The sequence below is a fragment of the Cygnus atratus genome, chromosome 6 (genome assembly GCF_013377495.2).
Source record: "Cygnus atratus isolate AKBS03 ecotype Queensland, Australia chromosome 6, CAtr_DNAZoo_HiC_assembly, whole genome shotgun sequence".
In the NCBI taxonomy this organism is placed as follows: Eukaryota; Metazoa; Chordata; class Aves; order Anseriformes; family Anatidae; genus Cygnus; species Cygnus atratus.
This window is the reverse complement of record NC_066367.1, coordinates 16,842,238-16,859,193: the sequence shown is the minus strand read 5'-3', so window position 1 is coordinate 16,859,193 and position 16,956 is coordinate 16,842,238. Positions and strand designations below refer to the sequence as shown.

Below are 16,956 nucleotides of genomic sequence, written 5' to 3'. Positions count from 1 at the left end.
GCAAAGCAGCAGCAGTAAGAGCATTTAAGGTGTCCTGCTGGTGCACATTCAGCAGTACAAGCTGAAGCTATGCTTTAATTTTATATACTTAATTAAACTTCTGCAATATGCAGAAGAATTAAAATCACATCATAGTAAGGAACGAAATAAAAATTTAAAAAGTTAAAACCAACAAATACTCAGTAATTCCTAAAGTGAAAGGGAGACAGCCTTCCAGACTGTCTTAGTGTCTCATATGGTTCAGTATGCTTTAGCAGTGCTTGCTTATTTATAGGTAATGATGCTTTTTAATGGTTCCTACCCGTGAATGTCCACCCTGCCCTTCTCCAGGAGGCTCTCACTGTCATCACAAAGACAATTTTGCTGCCTGTGGAGCAGCTGCTGAACAGCTTCAGTTTATAGCCAGTTTATATTCAGATAAATTGCCACTCATTCCTCTTAATATACTGTGCTGTAATTTGCAAAATCCTGAAGATCATCCCTTTTCACTAGCATCTCTGATGCTAAAAGTGTATTTTAAAAACCGCAGCAGATTTGCCTCTAAGCAGCAATGTTGCTTTCACTCATACAAATGTTCTGTTCAGCTGCCCTTCACTCCCCAGCCTAAATTATGGTTGAATCAACATCTGTTTTGTTTCATAGAAGGAACTTGATTTACTTCTTGATCTCATTATTACTACTTCAGCCTGTCTCCTCCTCCTTGTTTTTGTTCCTCAGATAGGGCAAAACTGAAGAGCTTGGATACAAATCCAGGAAAAGGAGGATGAAAATGTGGTGTTAATACTGTGTATTTCTGCTCAAAGCAAAAGGCAAATGGTACGCTACTGGTATAATGATAATGTATCTGAATGTAAACCAGGAAATTCCCTCTCTCTGCTGTGGTTAGCCACATGAGTGCAACACCATGCGGTGGGCTGCACTCACCAGCTGTGGTTAGGTTCCCTGTTCACAGCTCTGTGCCTCCAGGTCCTCTTGATCCACTCTTCGGACAGCACATGAAGAGAGACCATTAGATGCCCAATACCATGACCTGTTTCCATCTACACTCTTCCTGACTTGCCTGATCTACTCTCATCATCTTTTGCATATATTCTTGAATATGTTTTTAAAATTGCAGTCCTGAAGTATGTCTCCAAAAATGAACAGAAAAAGTATTATTCCCCTATATATAGTTAGTGCATGCTGGGAAAGCATCTTTGATTTGCCAGGAGGTACCTCTGATGTGGCAATGCAAAAATAAACTGGGTTAATCTAGAAAGAAGGCTGGACAGGAAATTACTGCGTGAACACTGAGGGAAGATATAACACTGCAGGATACTTTGCAGTATATACATATATATATGCATATATATATACAAAGGTACAAGTACAGTAGGTTAGGTTAATTGTGGCTGTATGGATAAGAGCGCATACAGCTCCTTGCATAAACTGCAGATCTACCATAGGATGTTAGGACACAGCTTTACCCATGCCCCTAGCACCGCAGCAGACCTTAATGGCAGGGATAATATTCACTCCCAGTTGTGTGTTGAAAGACTGTGGATCTGAAGTATAAAAGGATATGGGTGCTTACATCTATAAGAACAAATGCAGAGGCTTCAGGGTAGTTGTACTTACCGTTGTCCTTACAATTTTCACAAGGTGCACTGGGAAATTCAGATGTTTAATAACATTACTTTTTAATAGTTATAAAAGCTTAACTTTCCATTAGTATCTACCTTTATAGGACAATTGTACTATTGTGTGGGAGATAATTATGGAGAAATATAGGAGCATATGAGAATAATATAGATAATATTGAGACAATGTTAACAGTTTTCTCATATTGTAAGCTGCAGATACTTAATTCTCCTTTGACGTCTCTTTCCATAAAGATCATGGAAAAAACTTGGATTTTAAGCAGACGAAAAAATATCAATTGTCTCACATAAAAAGTGGAAAGTGGCTAAAACAATGGAATTATGTGAAGGGAACCATGATAGAATCAAACACTTGATTCAAATATAGCTAACATTAATTGTTTTATTTTATTTTATTTTATTTTATTTTAAAGACTCACATGATTACTCATCAGCCTCCATTTGGGAATAGTTTTTGCATGGTGTAGTCAAACACTTCTCCTGTCCCAAATATGGTGTTTACACAATTACACTGCTTAATTGTGTGTCTGATGTTGTGTACCTTGGTATTCCCTAGAGCACACTCAGGTAATTGTCTTAAAATGTAATAGACACTAGAAGAAATTGTTCCTTCTCATTAAACTCTGAATTTGGATTTGCAGTAGCTGACTTGTTTGTTAAGCTCCCTTGCTCCCTGATCTAGGAAGTGTTTTCATTGCCTTTTTTTTTTTCTTTTTTGAGTTAGCCACAACAGTTAATGTTATATCTTTAACTGAAATATGTCAAAAAGTTTTACAGTTATCTGGTAAATGTTAATTTTCCACAGTACAGAATTCTGTGCTAAGACTCAGTCAAGAGCTGCACAAATATACTAGACTTTTCATCAGCACTTTTTTTGTATTTTAATTAAACAAGTAAAAATCCAACAGACTTAAATTGCATTCCAGCACCATCAGCCCTTTCCATACCCTTGTATTTCTCCTCCTCCTGAGGTGTTATTTCTTACCCAGGCATAGCAGAGCTTTTGTCATACCTACAGACATCTCAAAAAGATACATGAGAATTGACTTTCTATTTAAAACATACACAGCATTCCCTTCCACAGTACAATTTGTATGCTGTGTAGCCTGAGGAGGTAAAACAATGTTTTTTAGCAACAACAGTATGTTTAGGGATATAAGCAAAGGAGATACAGAATTAAGCATGTGCCATTATTAGGTAATTTCTTCTTTTTTGGAAGTTCTGAGAAATTGTGGCAGATTGAGAGAATTTTAGTGCATCAAACTGCATACTTAGAGTGGATTATTTAACAAAGTGCTATAATGCAATCTAGCTTCCAGTGTCTCCCCTAAAGGTGTGATGTACGTAGAGATCCTAGCTGTATCTTGAGTTATCTCACAGTCCATACTCTTTAGAATGTAGGTGACAGGAGAGTGCCAGGATACAGGATTGTCAGGGCAAACTGTTGAACATGGTTAGTGTGCACTGCGTCCAGTTTCTCCTGCATCAATTCTACATGGAACATTTCTCAACTGTCTGCTAACAAAGCAATACGTTTTAGGAAAACATAGGAAGGAAAGCATATTTCCTTTCCAAACACACATAACTACCCGAATGAGGAGAGAATCATCATTTTATGAATTAATGCCAACTCTATTCAGGAGAAATTCATAAGCTATGAAAACGTTCATTCTCAAAAATGGATTTTCACTGTTTCAACACTTCCTGTCAGACTCTTCCAAAAGAGGGCATAAAGCTGGAATGAAAAATGGATGTTCTGAAAGCAAATAAAGGGAACTGAGAATAGTTACGAAATGAAGTCACCAAGATAAAATGCAGGTGTACAAGAGCTGCAACAGCCAAGAAAGCATAGAGGAGGCAAATAGTTTCCGTAGAGGCTCCTGTGTCATGCTGGGCAGTTGCATTTCACTTTAATTGACAGCTCTGTTAAAGAAGGAGAAGGAGAGAAAGTCTTGGGGCAATAAAAAAAGAGCGTGGAAACCACACTTGAGCTTCTTTGGGATGCACACCTTGAAAGCTAAATGTCTGTAAATGTCAAATTATGCTTACTTTTACCAACAAAGCCACAGGAAGCCGTATGTGGTAAACGTATGTTTGGTTTTGTTGAATTGCCTCAGTAAACAAATAAAAAAGCTTTTTCTTTTGACAGGCTTTTGACATGCATTGTGGAAGGGTTGAAACAGGGCAGGGATGCACATCTCTGCACAGAGTTTTCTAGGAAGTTTGCCATTATTCCCTTCAGTTATCTGGATGCACCAGGACTGTCGTTACAGCAGAATGAAGAAAGTGAAATAAGAATTCATTGGGAACTTGCAGAGCATGTAAACTTACAAACTTATCTGCCACTCTTGTTACCAGTGGTGGAGTTTAGCTGGATTTACTACCAGAAGCTAACAGAGTAATCAAATAGAAATGTCTCTTACTCAGTTTGCAATGGCCTGCCTTGAAACAATTGATGCATGAACTCATCCATGCATATATTTAATTATTTAGCAAGTATTTTTCTTGTATGCAAAATACAGTATACATAAAATAGATCCAGATATATTATTAATACATGGATAACAACAATATACTAACTCTGCCCTGGGTCATAACAGAGGACTTAGTGAAGTTGCAGCAGTTTCACAAAGTTTCACAATATGCATTTTTTAATACATCATTGGCAAGGATTTAGCACTTGCTTCTCAATGATTCTTGTTCAGATATAGACATACTTCTACGTTGTTCAGCCACCTGAGCCTCCTCTTGCTATAAGCTGGTAGTAGATGGATGGATGGATAGATGGGTGGGTGGATGGATGCATTGCCTTTCCTTCAGGGTCTCTGTTGACTGTAAAAATGGCACAAAACCTGATAAATCTTGGACAAATTGTTTCCTTTCAGGAAAATTTATGGGCTCATTCAGATATCAACAAAACTCCTCCCAGGGCATGAATTACTTGGTGTTGAATGACATGTTCATCAACAGGTGTAAACTTTCTACATTTCTGGTGAATAAAATGACTAATCCAGAGGCGAGCTCAAAGGCTTATGCCCTTTTACCCCATCTATTGCCTCATAAGCCTCTTTTGAGCTCATGATTCAGCTGTGGATGTTCCACACCCATCCTGTTCCTAGGACAGCCAAAACCCCACCTTTTCTGTAGGTGCTGGCTTATTGTACAGGGTTGTAGAAATACAGAACAAAAAGGTGTTCCTCATACATTAGTGTCAATCACATCTGAATTGGACTGGAGAGAGAAACATCTAAAACACACCTTATTCGAGTAGGCGTTTTTTTTCTGTTTTAACCTTGCAAGTAGACCCATGAAATGAAGAATCTTGAAAAAAAAAATAGTTCTTTTGCTCTGTTCATGTCCTGCTCATCTGTTATGAAGAAATCTGTTACTTTTGCTGTACACTAAAAATCTGAGAGAGAGCATTTTAATTACGGTGTAGTCATTCCAAACAATGTACAGAAAAATGTAGTGGTGTTCCTTTGGAAGTTGTTTCAAAATGGTATTTTTCAGTTAGTGTATCTAGGAGAAAAATGGCATTTTACTGACGCATGAAATATTTAAGCTAATATTTTAAAACCTGTCAGGGATAAGGACTGAAGAATCCCCGTGCTGCTTCAGACCACAGTCCATCCTGCAGAGTATTGTGTCTCTGATGCGGGCCACAAACAGACATCTGGAAGAATCAGAACAGATAAAGCATATGTGATATCTCCCCCTAATATTCTGCCATTACCTAATCATTTTCACTTTTTTTTTAATCATTTCACTTTTTCCTAAACAGGCTACAGCGAAGTGAGGCTGGTGAGGGCCAGTGAGGTCTGGTAGTGCCGCCAGGCCCCTGATGGCATCCCTTGTACTAACATAACCTTTTTCTTGGGTACTGTCAACATTTCTCTTGGTCATTCAAGTCTTTTGAATTAAAGTTTATCTGTTTGTAAATTTAAATGCTTTTTCTGTTTCTGTTTGAAGCTACATTGTCTGCTTGCCATAGTTACAACTACTGATAGCATATTAAACTCCTAACCCACAATAACTTTACCTTGTGAAGAACTAACACAAGGTGCAGAAGATTGCTGGTTATTGTTACACGAAATATGATCTATAATACCCTACAATACCTCTGCATCGTTCTTTCCTGTCACTTTTAAACTATCAAAGGACTCAATGGCTTTGATGCTCCATGATTTTTGCTCTTCACCTGCTGAAATCTTGGCAATTAGAAGTTAAAGCTCAGCGTGTTTTACTTAACTCTTCTGCCTCTATTTTTTCCTACCAGTGTAGGAAAAACTAGTTCATGTCATAGAAAACCAACATTTCCCATCTTTCTAGAAAACAGTGGATTCTTTAGGTTGCTCTTCTCATTGCTTCTGCAATGCAGTTTGCATCCCACTCACACTTTCAGATTCACTCAGGTGTGTGGGAAAGAAAGCTCACGGAACAGTAAATCCTGCTGCTTTGGCTTGGCAACAATTAGCATGCTTCAAACTACTGCCTTGTAGATCTGCTGGATTTTTTACTGAAATCGTATTTCCCTTTCTTGTCACAATTACATTACTTTCAACATTGTTGTGCTTGCTAAGTTTTCTTTTTAGCACTTTTGTATGAACCAATTAGACATTTTTTTTGAAAATACATCAGTGGTTCACTTCAGGCAAATGGTGAGAAAGAGCAGACTCATGATCTGCCAATACATTAGGTTCCTATTCCTTTTCATGAAGATTGCCGTCCTTCCAAGGGCGCTGAGGAATGCATTCACAGTGCTGCCAGGAACTCTTCATTCTCACAGTAAGAAAAGACCCCTCAGTTAAATCTCCAAGTGCACACACCTGAAAACTAATATGGAACTTTTTAGAGAATTAGGTTCTGAGGTAGTGATAAATGTTTCTCATCAGATATTATATTCTATTTTTGACTTGCAACCTCCTATGATTAGGATCAAATAAACGAGCCCATTACAAATGATTGTTCCTTACCAATGAGTGCAATGCAGAGAAAGATTCTAGCAAAATCTGAAGCCTACTACAGTGAACGTAGTATCTGTCTGCAAACCTTCCACAATGTGGAACGGTTTAGATAACAGTGACTTAAAATCCCTCCAGCTATATCCAGCACTTCAGTAAACAATGTGAATGGAAACTCAGTCGAGAGATCTGTGTTTGTTCCCTAAAGACTGCCTCCACAGCAGCAGATAGTTAAATGCAGATATGCATGAGTTAATTCAGAAAGTAGTATACAAATTACTCACAGGGGGAAATTTAACTCCATAACCAAACTATCAAACTGCCGGAACAGCTGTTTATATTGCAGTAATACCAGAAACCTAACCTAAAGCTGAGACCACATTGCAACTAGTGCAATTCCTGCCCCAGGAAAATTACAGACCATTTTCTAGTCAAGCACACAAGAGGTGTAAGATGAATTGGCCATGGTGAGAATGAAAGCAAAACAAATGGTAATAATACCTGGCTTTTATGTACAGCTTTCAATCAGAACGTCTTACGGTGGTTGATCCTATATTGTCACACAGACCTTAGTGTATTTATCTTCTGGTCAATCTCTGCAGGGAGATACTGTTACCCCTGGTTTCTTTATGGAGAGCTATGACTCAAAGAGACACTGATATTGCATGTGAAGTAGGGAACTGAACCAAAGTCTCTCTGCTTGTGCACTACATACTGCTCCCCAGAGAACTTCCTGCTAGTTGCTGCTCCCTAGAGAACTTTCTGCTAGTTACTTAGCTAATGGAAAGGTATCGCACTGAACTATCAAGGGAGAAATAGGTCCTTGAAAGGGATTTGAAAGAGGATAAGGTAAGAGTTTTATGAATTTCCATGTGATTTTATTTCATACACATGACAGAACAAGCATAGGGGTGCACGAGGAAGGAATGAACAAATAAACCAGCAGTGATAGGCAAAATATCATTACGAAAGTATTAATAATCACACAGATACTAGCGTTCCACTTCAACATTTCCATAAAGCTGACTGGTGCCATCAAACTGCTAAAGCTAATCATGTAAGTAAGTTGTGTGTGATAACAAAGTAGGCCTCAACTGTGTAAGGTATTTCAGTTCACATAGTTGGAATTAATGTGAGTAGGTCGCTAGCCCACTGCCTTGCCTTGAGCGGATCTGGTTCTACTGGTACCATCTCTGGTAGATGGTGTGTTGTCTGTTCTTAAAGCTAATGGAGGTGACTTCATTCCGTTCTTAGGCAGGCTACAACAGTTTTTCATTTTCACTGCTATTGGAAAGTAGTCTAATACATACAAATACTGAAGTAATATCTTGCAGTTTGAGCTCACTGCTTCTCACCAACATAGCAGGGACATGATGGACAGATTGACTGGTCCCTTTTACTTCACAGCGGTCTTTTATATATTTGAAGACTGATAACATATTTTCTTGAGACGTCTTTAAGAAATGCAGTTTGTTCAGTCTTTTTTCTTTCTCTGATGAAAGAAAAACAAGCAAAGAAACAAACAAAACCCTCTTGCCATTCTTTCTCTTCCCCTTTAAAATCTTTCCAGTTTCCATCTTTTCCCAAGTGGAAATTCAACGTTGACCAAAGCACACCGGTGCATGATTCATTGCAGCAGACCTTATCTGGAGTTGGTATCACATCTATATCTTCCCTTAAATCCCACTTCTCCCTCTTCATAGTTTAGGAATCTGTATAGGATGGCCCTCCCCATGACCTCACGGATGCTACAGATAATGAAAGGATCCGCCATATGATGTTATTATATTTCTTGCTTATCATTAAGCCGATGGTGGATTTGGACAAACTGAAAAGACTGCCCAGCAGTCAGTAATCAGGAAAAGGCTAAGCTCTGCAGGGTTAGAATGGTCATTGTCCCTGAAGACTGCCACCTTCTGATGGTGCTGGTATTACAGGATGAATCCCAGCTGTTCATACTGTGTCATGGTCAGGATTGTATGGCAGTTCTGAACATGGTGCTGGCTGTCCTGGCTACAGAAAGGAATATATTCCCACCCACCAGGGTTTGTTTCTCTCCCATAAAGCCACACAGGAGGGGATTTGGCTAAGCAATGGCTATGGGCTAGGCTGATGTCTGGAGAAGAAAATAAATAAATAAATAAATAAACAAACAAACAATGCAAAACCCAGACCATTTTAGGTGGAACAGTTGTTCACCTCCAAGCCTCTTTGGAATGAAGAAGCAGCCAGTGGTCCCAAGTTCTCATCCTGCCAGGGGAGTCCATGCCCTGTCCTACAGCCTGCAGGGAATTCTGAGCAGATCTCAAAGGTATGAGTCTTGCCAGAAAGACCGCATCAGCTGCAAGAGGCAGCATAGGTCCGCACTGAGTGCAAAGCAGAGGCTGGTGAGTTGTGCCAGGTTAAGATGTTGGCATGATCATGGGTTGTGTGTGAAGCCACCAGGTTGGGGTGGGTGTGTGATCGCAGGGCCTGTGTCGCTCAGAGCCCTCCTCAACCCGTGTGGTGGCTGTGTTGGGTGGACCTGTTCGTCTTGAAAACCCCCAAGTCTTCAACGGAATAGATGCAAACCAGCCCGAATCACTTGACTGGGACACGTGAGGCACTCCAAGACAACTTCACAACACGGTAGCTTGAGTGTGTGAAGTCAGCAGACACTTGGCATAGGAACCTGGCTTGTTCCACAGCCAAAGGTACTGTTAGAAAACTTCAGCATTTCAGTGTTTTGTCTGGAGATTATGCAGACATTGTCAACGAAAGCTGGGGCCCTGCATTTAGACTGAACAGTCCTTGAGTAGAAACACAAAATAGCATAACCATTTGAAGACTTTGTTACTGTTGTTGCAACTATGGCACTTATGACAGAAATCTGAGTAACTTCAACACTATTACCTGGATATTGAGTTTTAAGTTTAAAATATGATCATCTTCCTATGTGAAAAACCTAGGCGATGATTATTTTGGGGCAAAACATTTCACTTGTACTGATACCATCTAATAATGTAAATAGTAAATTTTTTGAAGTATAAATCTATGGTAGAAGTGGTATCAGCACGTTCCTAACTCCACTGCTGTATGTGTGCACTGCAGATAAGCGTACTGAGGCGCAGGTTCTCTGCCTATTTCAGCAAAGCACCTGTAAGCTGAGGGGAAAGGGAAGGGCCGGCAGATCTCCCTTCACACGCTGGGACACTGCTGTCAGCAGCAGCGATAAGATCTGTAACTCTGTAGGACAATTTGTCACCCCACTAACCAGTTCCTTGAGCACCCCACCTACGCTAACGCCACCAACGAGCGTTTCGTAATGAGCTGAGGCAATCTCCGCTTTGAGGAGCAAACACCTCCGCGACGGAGGTGCCTGCGTGGAGCCTCCACGGGGACCCCGCGGGCCGGCCCGGCACCCTCAGCTCGGCGGGGATCGGGGCTCCGAGACCGGGTCTCGGCGCCTTCCGCCCGCCTGACCCCTCACCCGGCAGCGCTCGGCGGCACAACACGGAAGCGCGATGGCGGCGGAGGCGGCGGGAAGCGGCGGCGGGTCCCCGTCCTCCGCCCGGCGGCGGCTGCGCATCATCTCCGGGCACCTGCGGGGCTCGGGCCTGGCCGCGCTGTCCCCCAGCCCCTGCAAGGCGCAGGGCGGCCCCGCCGGGCCGGCCGCCGGCTCCATCCCCAAGAAGCGGTGGGTGCGGGCGGCGAGCCGCGGGCTGCCCGCTGCGGGCGGAGCGGGGCCGGCGGAGGAGGGCCGGGACCCGGGGCGGGCGCTGAGGCGGCCCCAGGGGCCGGGGGAACCCGGGAAAGGCGGCCCCGGGCTGCGGCCGTCGGAGCGAGGGGTGCGTGGGCAGGGGGGGCTCTGCGGGAGGCGGGCTGGCGGAGGGGCCCTCTGCGCCCGGCTTGGAGACCCGGGAAGCCTGCACCTCACCGGTGTGCTGCCGGTGTATGCTGGCCCTGCCCGAAGTTTCAGCTGTAAGCATGTTGTCGGCCGCTCTTTCTGTTCCTTGTGGCACCTAGGAGCTGAGCATCTCAGCTCACGTGAGAGCGAGGGAGGGCAAATGGCACAGCAAACGGCACAGCTGTCCAGCTGTGAATTGTTCTGCTAGCTCTGGGATTTATTTCTCTGGTAAATTGAGTGACACAGTTAAGGCACCGTGGTACAGGTTCATGTAACTTGTCATCATGAGGCTCACCTTTCAGGTAGGATGATCTTGTGATTATTTCACGATTTCCCTGTTTTCAGATGTGGATTTCCTATGCACGCGTTAGCTTGCAGTCCCACAGGAGCATCTTATGGTATGGGTTGTAGACAGCCTACTGCTCTCCATCAGGCTGTGCACAGGCACTGGTCTGTTCTGGTAGCATGTGGAGGCGTTCAGGAGGCAGGTAGGGCAAGTAGTGGGTAAGAGAGTTGTTGCTCCTTTGAGAAAAATCCTTTCAGCCTGTGATTTGCTCTGAACCTCTTTTCTCAAGCAAGCTTTGTGAGATCAAGGGATGGTCTGAATTATTCTAACAGATCATGCATGGCCCAAGCCGAGCTTGCTGCTTTGAGAGGACTGGGATGTAACGTTTGACTTCATGCATATGACAAAGTTTGTAAGCCTGTGATATCCCCTCCCTCTGAGGGGATTTGATGTTCTTGCAGGAGATGCATCAAGCAGTGCTGTTCACTAAGAGAAATGGGTTGTTTTAAAATTGTTGGATTCCAGGTTGAGTTTTTCTTTGGTTTGAGCTTAGGAAGAAATCCTTGTTTCTGAAAAATACCAGTTTAGCTAGTTCTCAAAGATTTACTTTAAATGAATTCTCATGTAATTTCTACAGCCAGTTCCTGCATCCCTGAAGAGCGGCAGAAGCATGCTTTTGTGAAGATGCCTGTGACCCTAAGGATAGCTTCTTCTGTGGAAACACAGGCATGGTGAACTTACACCTGTACTTCTTCTACAAGTTAATGACGTTGGCGTCCCGTACTGGTATTCGCTGTAGGAACGTGAAGAACTGATACTTCTTACCACCATACAACTTGTTCTAGATTAATAATGTTATGTAGCTTCAAGGAATTTATGATCAAAGTGATGCAACTGCAGGATGCTTTGCTATGAGGGTGTAAGGGAGCTGCTGGAAAGTTTGATCCCCGTCATAGGTGCAGCTGTCTTGATGTACCTAGAGCCCAGCACTTTTGTACGTATGGAAATAGAACCTTAGAGGATCTGTACCTCTTATTTTCAGGTGTTCCCTCTGAATATGAAGTCTAGGTGAAACATATTTGAGGTGGTAGATGTTAAAAAGTCTGTGATACTTTAATATTACCTTGGGTATGAGGAGCTAGGTAGAGTTTGTATTTCAAGATAATAAGTTTTGAAGTGAGTGATGGGAGGGTAGGTGGAGATGATTCTGTTGCCTGTAGTGATTCAGACGTGGTAAGTGATGAATGCCTGAGTCCTGTTCCAGCAACTTCCAGCTGATCTGGAGCTGGCTGTTCCATTCAGAAGATTGGGAACGTATTGGACAGAAGAATTCTTGTCAGTTATAGGTGGGTCTGAGTGGCTGTCTTGGTGGCTGAGATTACTTGGTGAAGATGGAGAAGGTCTAGGGGGTCTGGAATAACCATGGACAGCTGGGAAGGTCTTCTGTGCGGCCTTATAAATTGAAGTGTGTTAAGGGAGTCTGGAGAGGATGTGGGAGGGATAGGGTAAGATTTCAAGATGAAAGTTAAACTATGTTGAAAAAATAACATTATTTCTGAAGTTGTTCACCTTAAAATTATTAAATTCTAACAAAGGTGCTCTTGCTTGAATGAGAAGGTAAAGAGATTATTGGGATGGAATTGAAGAATGCTACAGACTGACTATAACAAATATCTGAAGCTTGCTAAAAGTAAGGAATTTTTAAAAATCAGCTTATTAACTTTGTTCAGCTGGTGAGAGGCTTAGTACTGGGCTCTCTCAGCATTTAGTTAAGCTCACTTCTGCCTGTGTGGTGGTTTTGCTTGGGTAGTACAAAGACACTTGTATAAGGCTAGGTGCTATGATGAATGCAATGAAAGTTTCCCAGAGCTCTTTGTGTGGACAGAAATCTTTGGCAAAAGTATAATTAATAGTCCTTGTTTGAATATATGGTTTCCTTCATTTGGTAAGCCCCTAAGCAAAACTGATAACAACAACAAAAAAGCACCTCTTAAACAAAAGCTTGGAGAATCAGGCAGGGAGACAGTCTGATCTCTGAGGTCATGTTGGGTGTAAGAGGCTAGGTCTGGAGCTCCTGTGGGGGTTTTGAGGTGGTGATCAGGCATAAAGAAACTAGTGCTAGAGCACTTGTTTGAGTGTATACAAGCTGTAGAAAATGTGTTAGACCTGAAAGGTTAATAGCTGAACTTGCATTTCAGGATGTGAGTACTGAGCAATGGAGCATGCAGGAGATGAGCTGGTTAAATACAATAGATCTTTGAAGTGTAAAGCCAAGTCTAAGGAGGTTGGGTTCTTTGGTTAATTATATTTTGCTGAAAAAGGATTGTGCCATGTTCCATGCTTGACCTGCTCTGGCAATACTTCTTTATTTCAATTCAAAGGTGTCTAGACTCCAGTGAAGCTGCTCTTTCAAGTAACAGAAGACACCTAAGTACTTTAACTTTGTCAGAGTTGTGAGTGTCTTTAGGTCTTCAAGCAGGTTACAAGGTCCTGAGACTGCTTAAAATAAAGCTTGAAACTTCTGAAGTGCTTCTGGAAAACTTTTGGTCTGTATGGATATTCACAATTACCAAGTGTGCAATTATTGCACCAAGTTGTAAGTTACCTTTAGGCTTGAAACAGGTTAATCTGTACCAAATTTTATACTGATATCGAGTTAATATTTTTTTTTTCAGTCTATTAGTTTAATAGGGCTTAAGCATATATCTTTGTGTAATTGCAACTCGAGAGAGACACAATACTGAACTTGGCTGCTATTTTACCTACCACTCAAGGGAAGAATAGTGAGGATTTCAGAAACTAATGTGACATCCTGTGTTAGGAATATCCTGAAGACAATGTTTTCATAAGTTACTGAAAAGCTTGACTGAAAAATCTGTTAAGCCTAACTGACCTATAGATGGTACAGTGATGCTGCGTGTCTTTCAGCAATATTACGACAATCCAAACCCAGATGCTTTCTTCCTGCAGTCTCCTATTAAATCTGTCTATGATGATTCAGCTTTTCTACCTCTTTTGAGCTATTAGTTGAATTTTTCCTAGCAAAGCTGCAGCTTGGGTACCTTAATCAAAATTCTGTGTTCTTTAGGTCTGTTGCATCTTTCCTGTAGTGTTTTGAATAGTCAAAGCTTTTGAGAGACACTTACACCAGATCTATATACAACATTCCCTTTGTATTGTATTGCTTCTGCAAAGTAGAAGACTTGCTATGACTAAAAAAAAAATGTTCTAATACTTATCCTGTAGTCACTAGACACTGACCTGTAGAAACATTGCTTTCTTGACAGTCTGAAGACCATGTGGGTAAGGATCTTACCTAGCCATTTTTCATCACCAGTGAGGATAGGAAGGAGAGTATCTGAGTTTCTGTGGGTGTTCATCTAATTGTCCCTATTTCAAAATAAAAATGTCTGTGAAGGCAAACCAATATGTTTGCAAGTTGATATGTTTAAAGATTGTAGTGTGCTTCTTATTTTATAAAATTACCATTATCAAAAGGAAAAAATTATCAGAAAATATAAGCTACGTTATGCTTAGAGGATCATTCCCTTGAAGGAAGGATGCACTGTAAGAGTGTACTGTGTGAATGGAGGGCATTATGCACAACAAGAGTGGAGAGATGTTACTTCTTGGTACCATTCCTGGTTTGAATTTTATATTTTAATTCAGTGCTGCAGTGGAAGGTGGGGGTCACAGTTATAAATTGCTGTGTGTCTGAGCTTTAAAAAGTTGATGGGCCTGCTAAAAAACTTACTAAAATCTTGAATTGGAAAAGAATTCCTCCTTAAAAGTGTTTTTTCAAAACTTTACGTTATGCTGTTGACTTTTGGTGACTGGTAAGTCCATTTTCCTGGTGAGACTTAAGCTAAAAACTGATATGCAATTATTCTGAAGATTAAGTACACGAAGAGTTCAGCTTGTGCTACTTTGCAAACAGTAAGGTACTATAATTCCTCAGGACACAGTTGTACCGGGGTAATTGTTATATATGCTAGAAAGGAAGAGTGCTTCAGAGGTGGACCATGCACTGATGTTAATCTAGCTGTAATAGTTTGTATTGTAACTAACTTGAACTTAAAAATGAAAATAAAAAAATTATCCCTTGTTAAAAGGGAGCATTGATGAAGTGTAATAAAAGATTGATCCGTTGGTTCATAAGCTTAAATTTTTTCTGTCCTGGAGCAAAAAAAGCAGGGCAGGATTTTCCTGATTTTCCCATCTCTTTGTGGGGAAGCTTTTTTCTTATGGGATGAAAAGAGGTTTGTGGCTCTCTTATGGTTGTTATGGGCACATTGTTATCTAGGATAAGCCAAGGGGTGAATGTACAGCCAGCCATCTGCCCTTTAGCAAGTTCAAACCCAGGCTGTTCAAGGTAACTTGTTGACATCAACATGTCTTTATCTGGACTTTTGCAGTTCTTGCTGATAACAATGATGACTATGCCAAGCAGAAGTATATAAGCCAAGTGTATAAAGATGCTAAGCCAAGTGTATAAAGATGCTTCTTGAATTTAACAAGTAACTTAAAAGAGGGATCATATTACCAACAATACTGAGACCCTTCTTTGCAGTATGCTTTTTGTGTCATGTAAATTTAAACGATGTCTAGTGCGAATGCTAGTTTGTAATTGATGAGGTAAATGTGCATTATTCTAGTTGATCTGTAAATGCTGTTCTCTGAAACCTATCCTGAATGAAGGGCTTAATTTGTGATTTCATGGTTACTGCATTCCTTAGGATAGTTTACTGCAGTTGGTAAAGAGGAATTCCTGGTATTCGCAGGAATACGCATCTATGCTCTTATGAGTACTTTAAAACTTCTAAAGACTTCTTGTATAACAGTTTTTATTCTGAGCTAAATTCATGATTTGTTAAGATTGGAGACTGGAGGATGATAACACCGAAGTGTAAGGTGAGCAACAGGGGTTGAAGGAAGTCTGGGGAGCAGAGGGAGTGTTTCTTAGGCTTAGCTTTTCTACTGTAAGTATCTTAAGTTCAGTAAGCAACATCAAAATTTTGTTTGAAAGATTAGATTCCATATGTGACTTGTTAAGTGTTGGTAATAGCACTAACTCTTTAGGAAATAGTGTTTTTTAAGCAAAACTTGACATTAAGCTAAATCCTGGCATAGCTGGCTTCTGAGCTTAAGGTAGTGGAAACTAGGCAAAGAAGGAAAGGGCTGGTCCCTTTAGAGTCTTAAATCAAAGAGCACAAGCCTGTTGCATTGAGGAAGGTGTGGCAGTTCACAGGAGGCTGTTTGTGATTGCATCGAAGCAGGTAATTGCTTGTTAAGGTTATTGCTTGAAGTATAGGAGCAGATAAGGTAATCTGATTCTCTCACAGAAACACTATCCTGATTAAAGAAGATGTCATCATTTGAAGGCAAACATGACTTCATATGCAACAGCAACTTCTATCTATTATTTAAGTAGTCATGTCTTTGGGCAGATGGCACGTAAGAAATGTCAGAATTGAATTTAAATAAATATAATAACTATCCTGATAGATCTTTTGATATCAAGTAAACCAAAGTGAATGTATTCATTGGTTACGTTTTACTAGAAAAAACATGCAAATAAAAGTGTAAAACATGCTTAACATATTAAAGTACAATATATATTATTACATGAAAATAAGTAGCTACTTACATGAAAAGCAGAATTTTGTAGATCAACTTCTTGATATCTACTGAAGTCTTAACTGCTGCACAAGAAAGTGAATGTACATAGCTATTCAGTTAAGCCTAAGATTTGCTTAAGTTGAATAGAACAATCTTTTGCTAACACAGTAGACTACAATAATTACTTTGACTTCCTAGAAGCTACTTTGACCGGAAGTAAACTAAAAACATCTGCCATGTGTGTAAGGGTTGCAGTCAGCTGGAATTTACTGTAATGTTACTATACCTCTTAGTAGAGAATAAATAATGTGAAATATGAAAAAATCAGTTGTCAATTCAATGTGATGGACAAGCATGATGTCTCTGTGGCCTTGTTACATCCAAATGTTGTTCTTGTATGTAAGCCTTCTGGGTTGATTGTATAGGCCAAAAAGTATTATTTAGTAGTTATCTGATGCATTTGCTACAGAGCATGCTAAAAATCTTCTGTGTAATGGGTAAAACAGTCTTGTCCAGGATCTGAGCTTGTTTTACTTGAGAAAATAAGCAGCATACTGTTCATTT

At 40.7% G+C, this 16,956-nt stretch overlaps 1 protein-coding gene across 2 annotated transcripts in view; it reads left to right on the top strand.

Moving 5' to 3' along the window:
- AGPS (alkylglycerone phosphate synthase) overlaps positions 1 to 16,956 on the top strand; it is an 82,806-nt gene that overhangs the window by 18,563 nt on the left and 47,287 nt on the right. Inside the window, exon 1 of one of the 2 annotated variants that reach the window (XM_035566987.2) lies at positions 9,908 to 10,277. The exons of the other annotated variant lie outside the window; for it this stretch is intronic. Coding sequence (XP_035422880.1) covers positions 10,105 to 10,277 — 173 coding nt within the window. The 5' untranslated portion in view covers positions 9,908 to 10,104. Of the gene's footprint in view, positions 1 to 9,907; positions 10,278 to 16,956 lie in introns of those variants that run through there. 2 annotated transcript variants of the gene reach the window in all.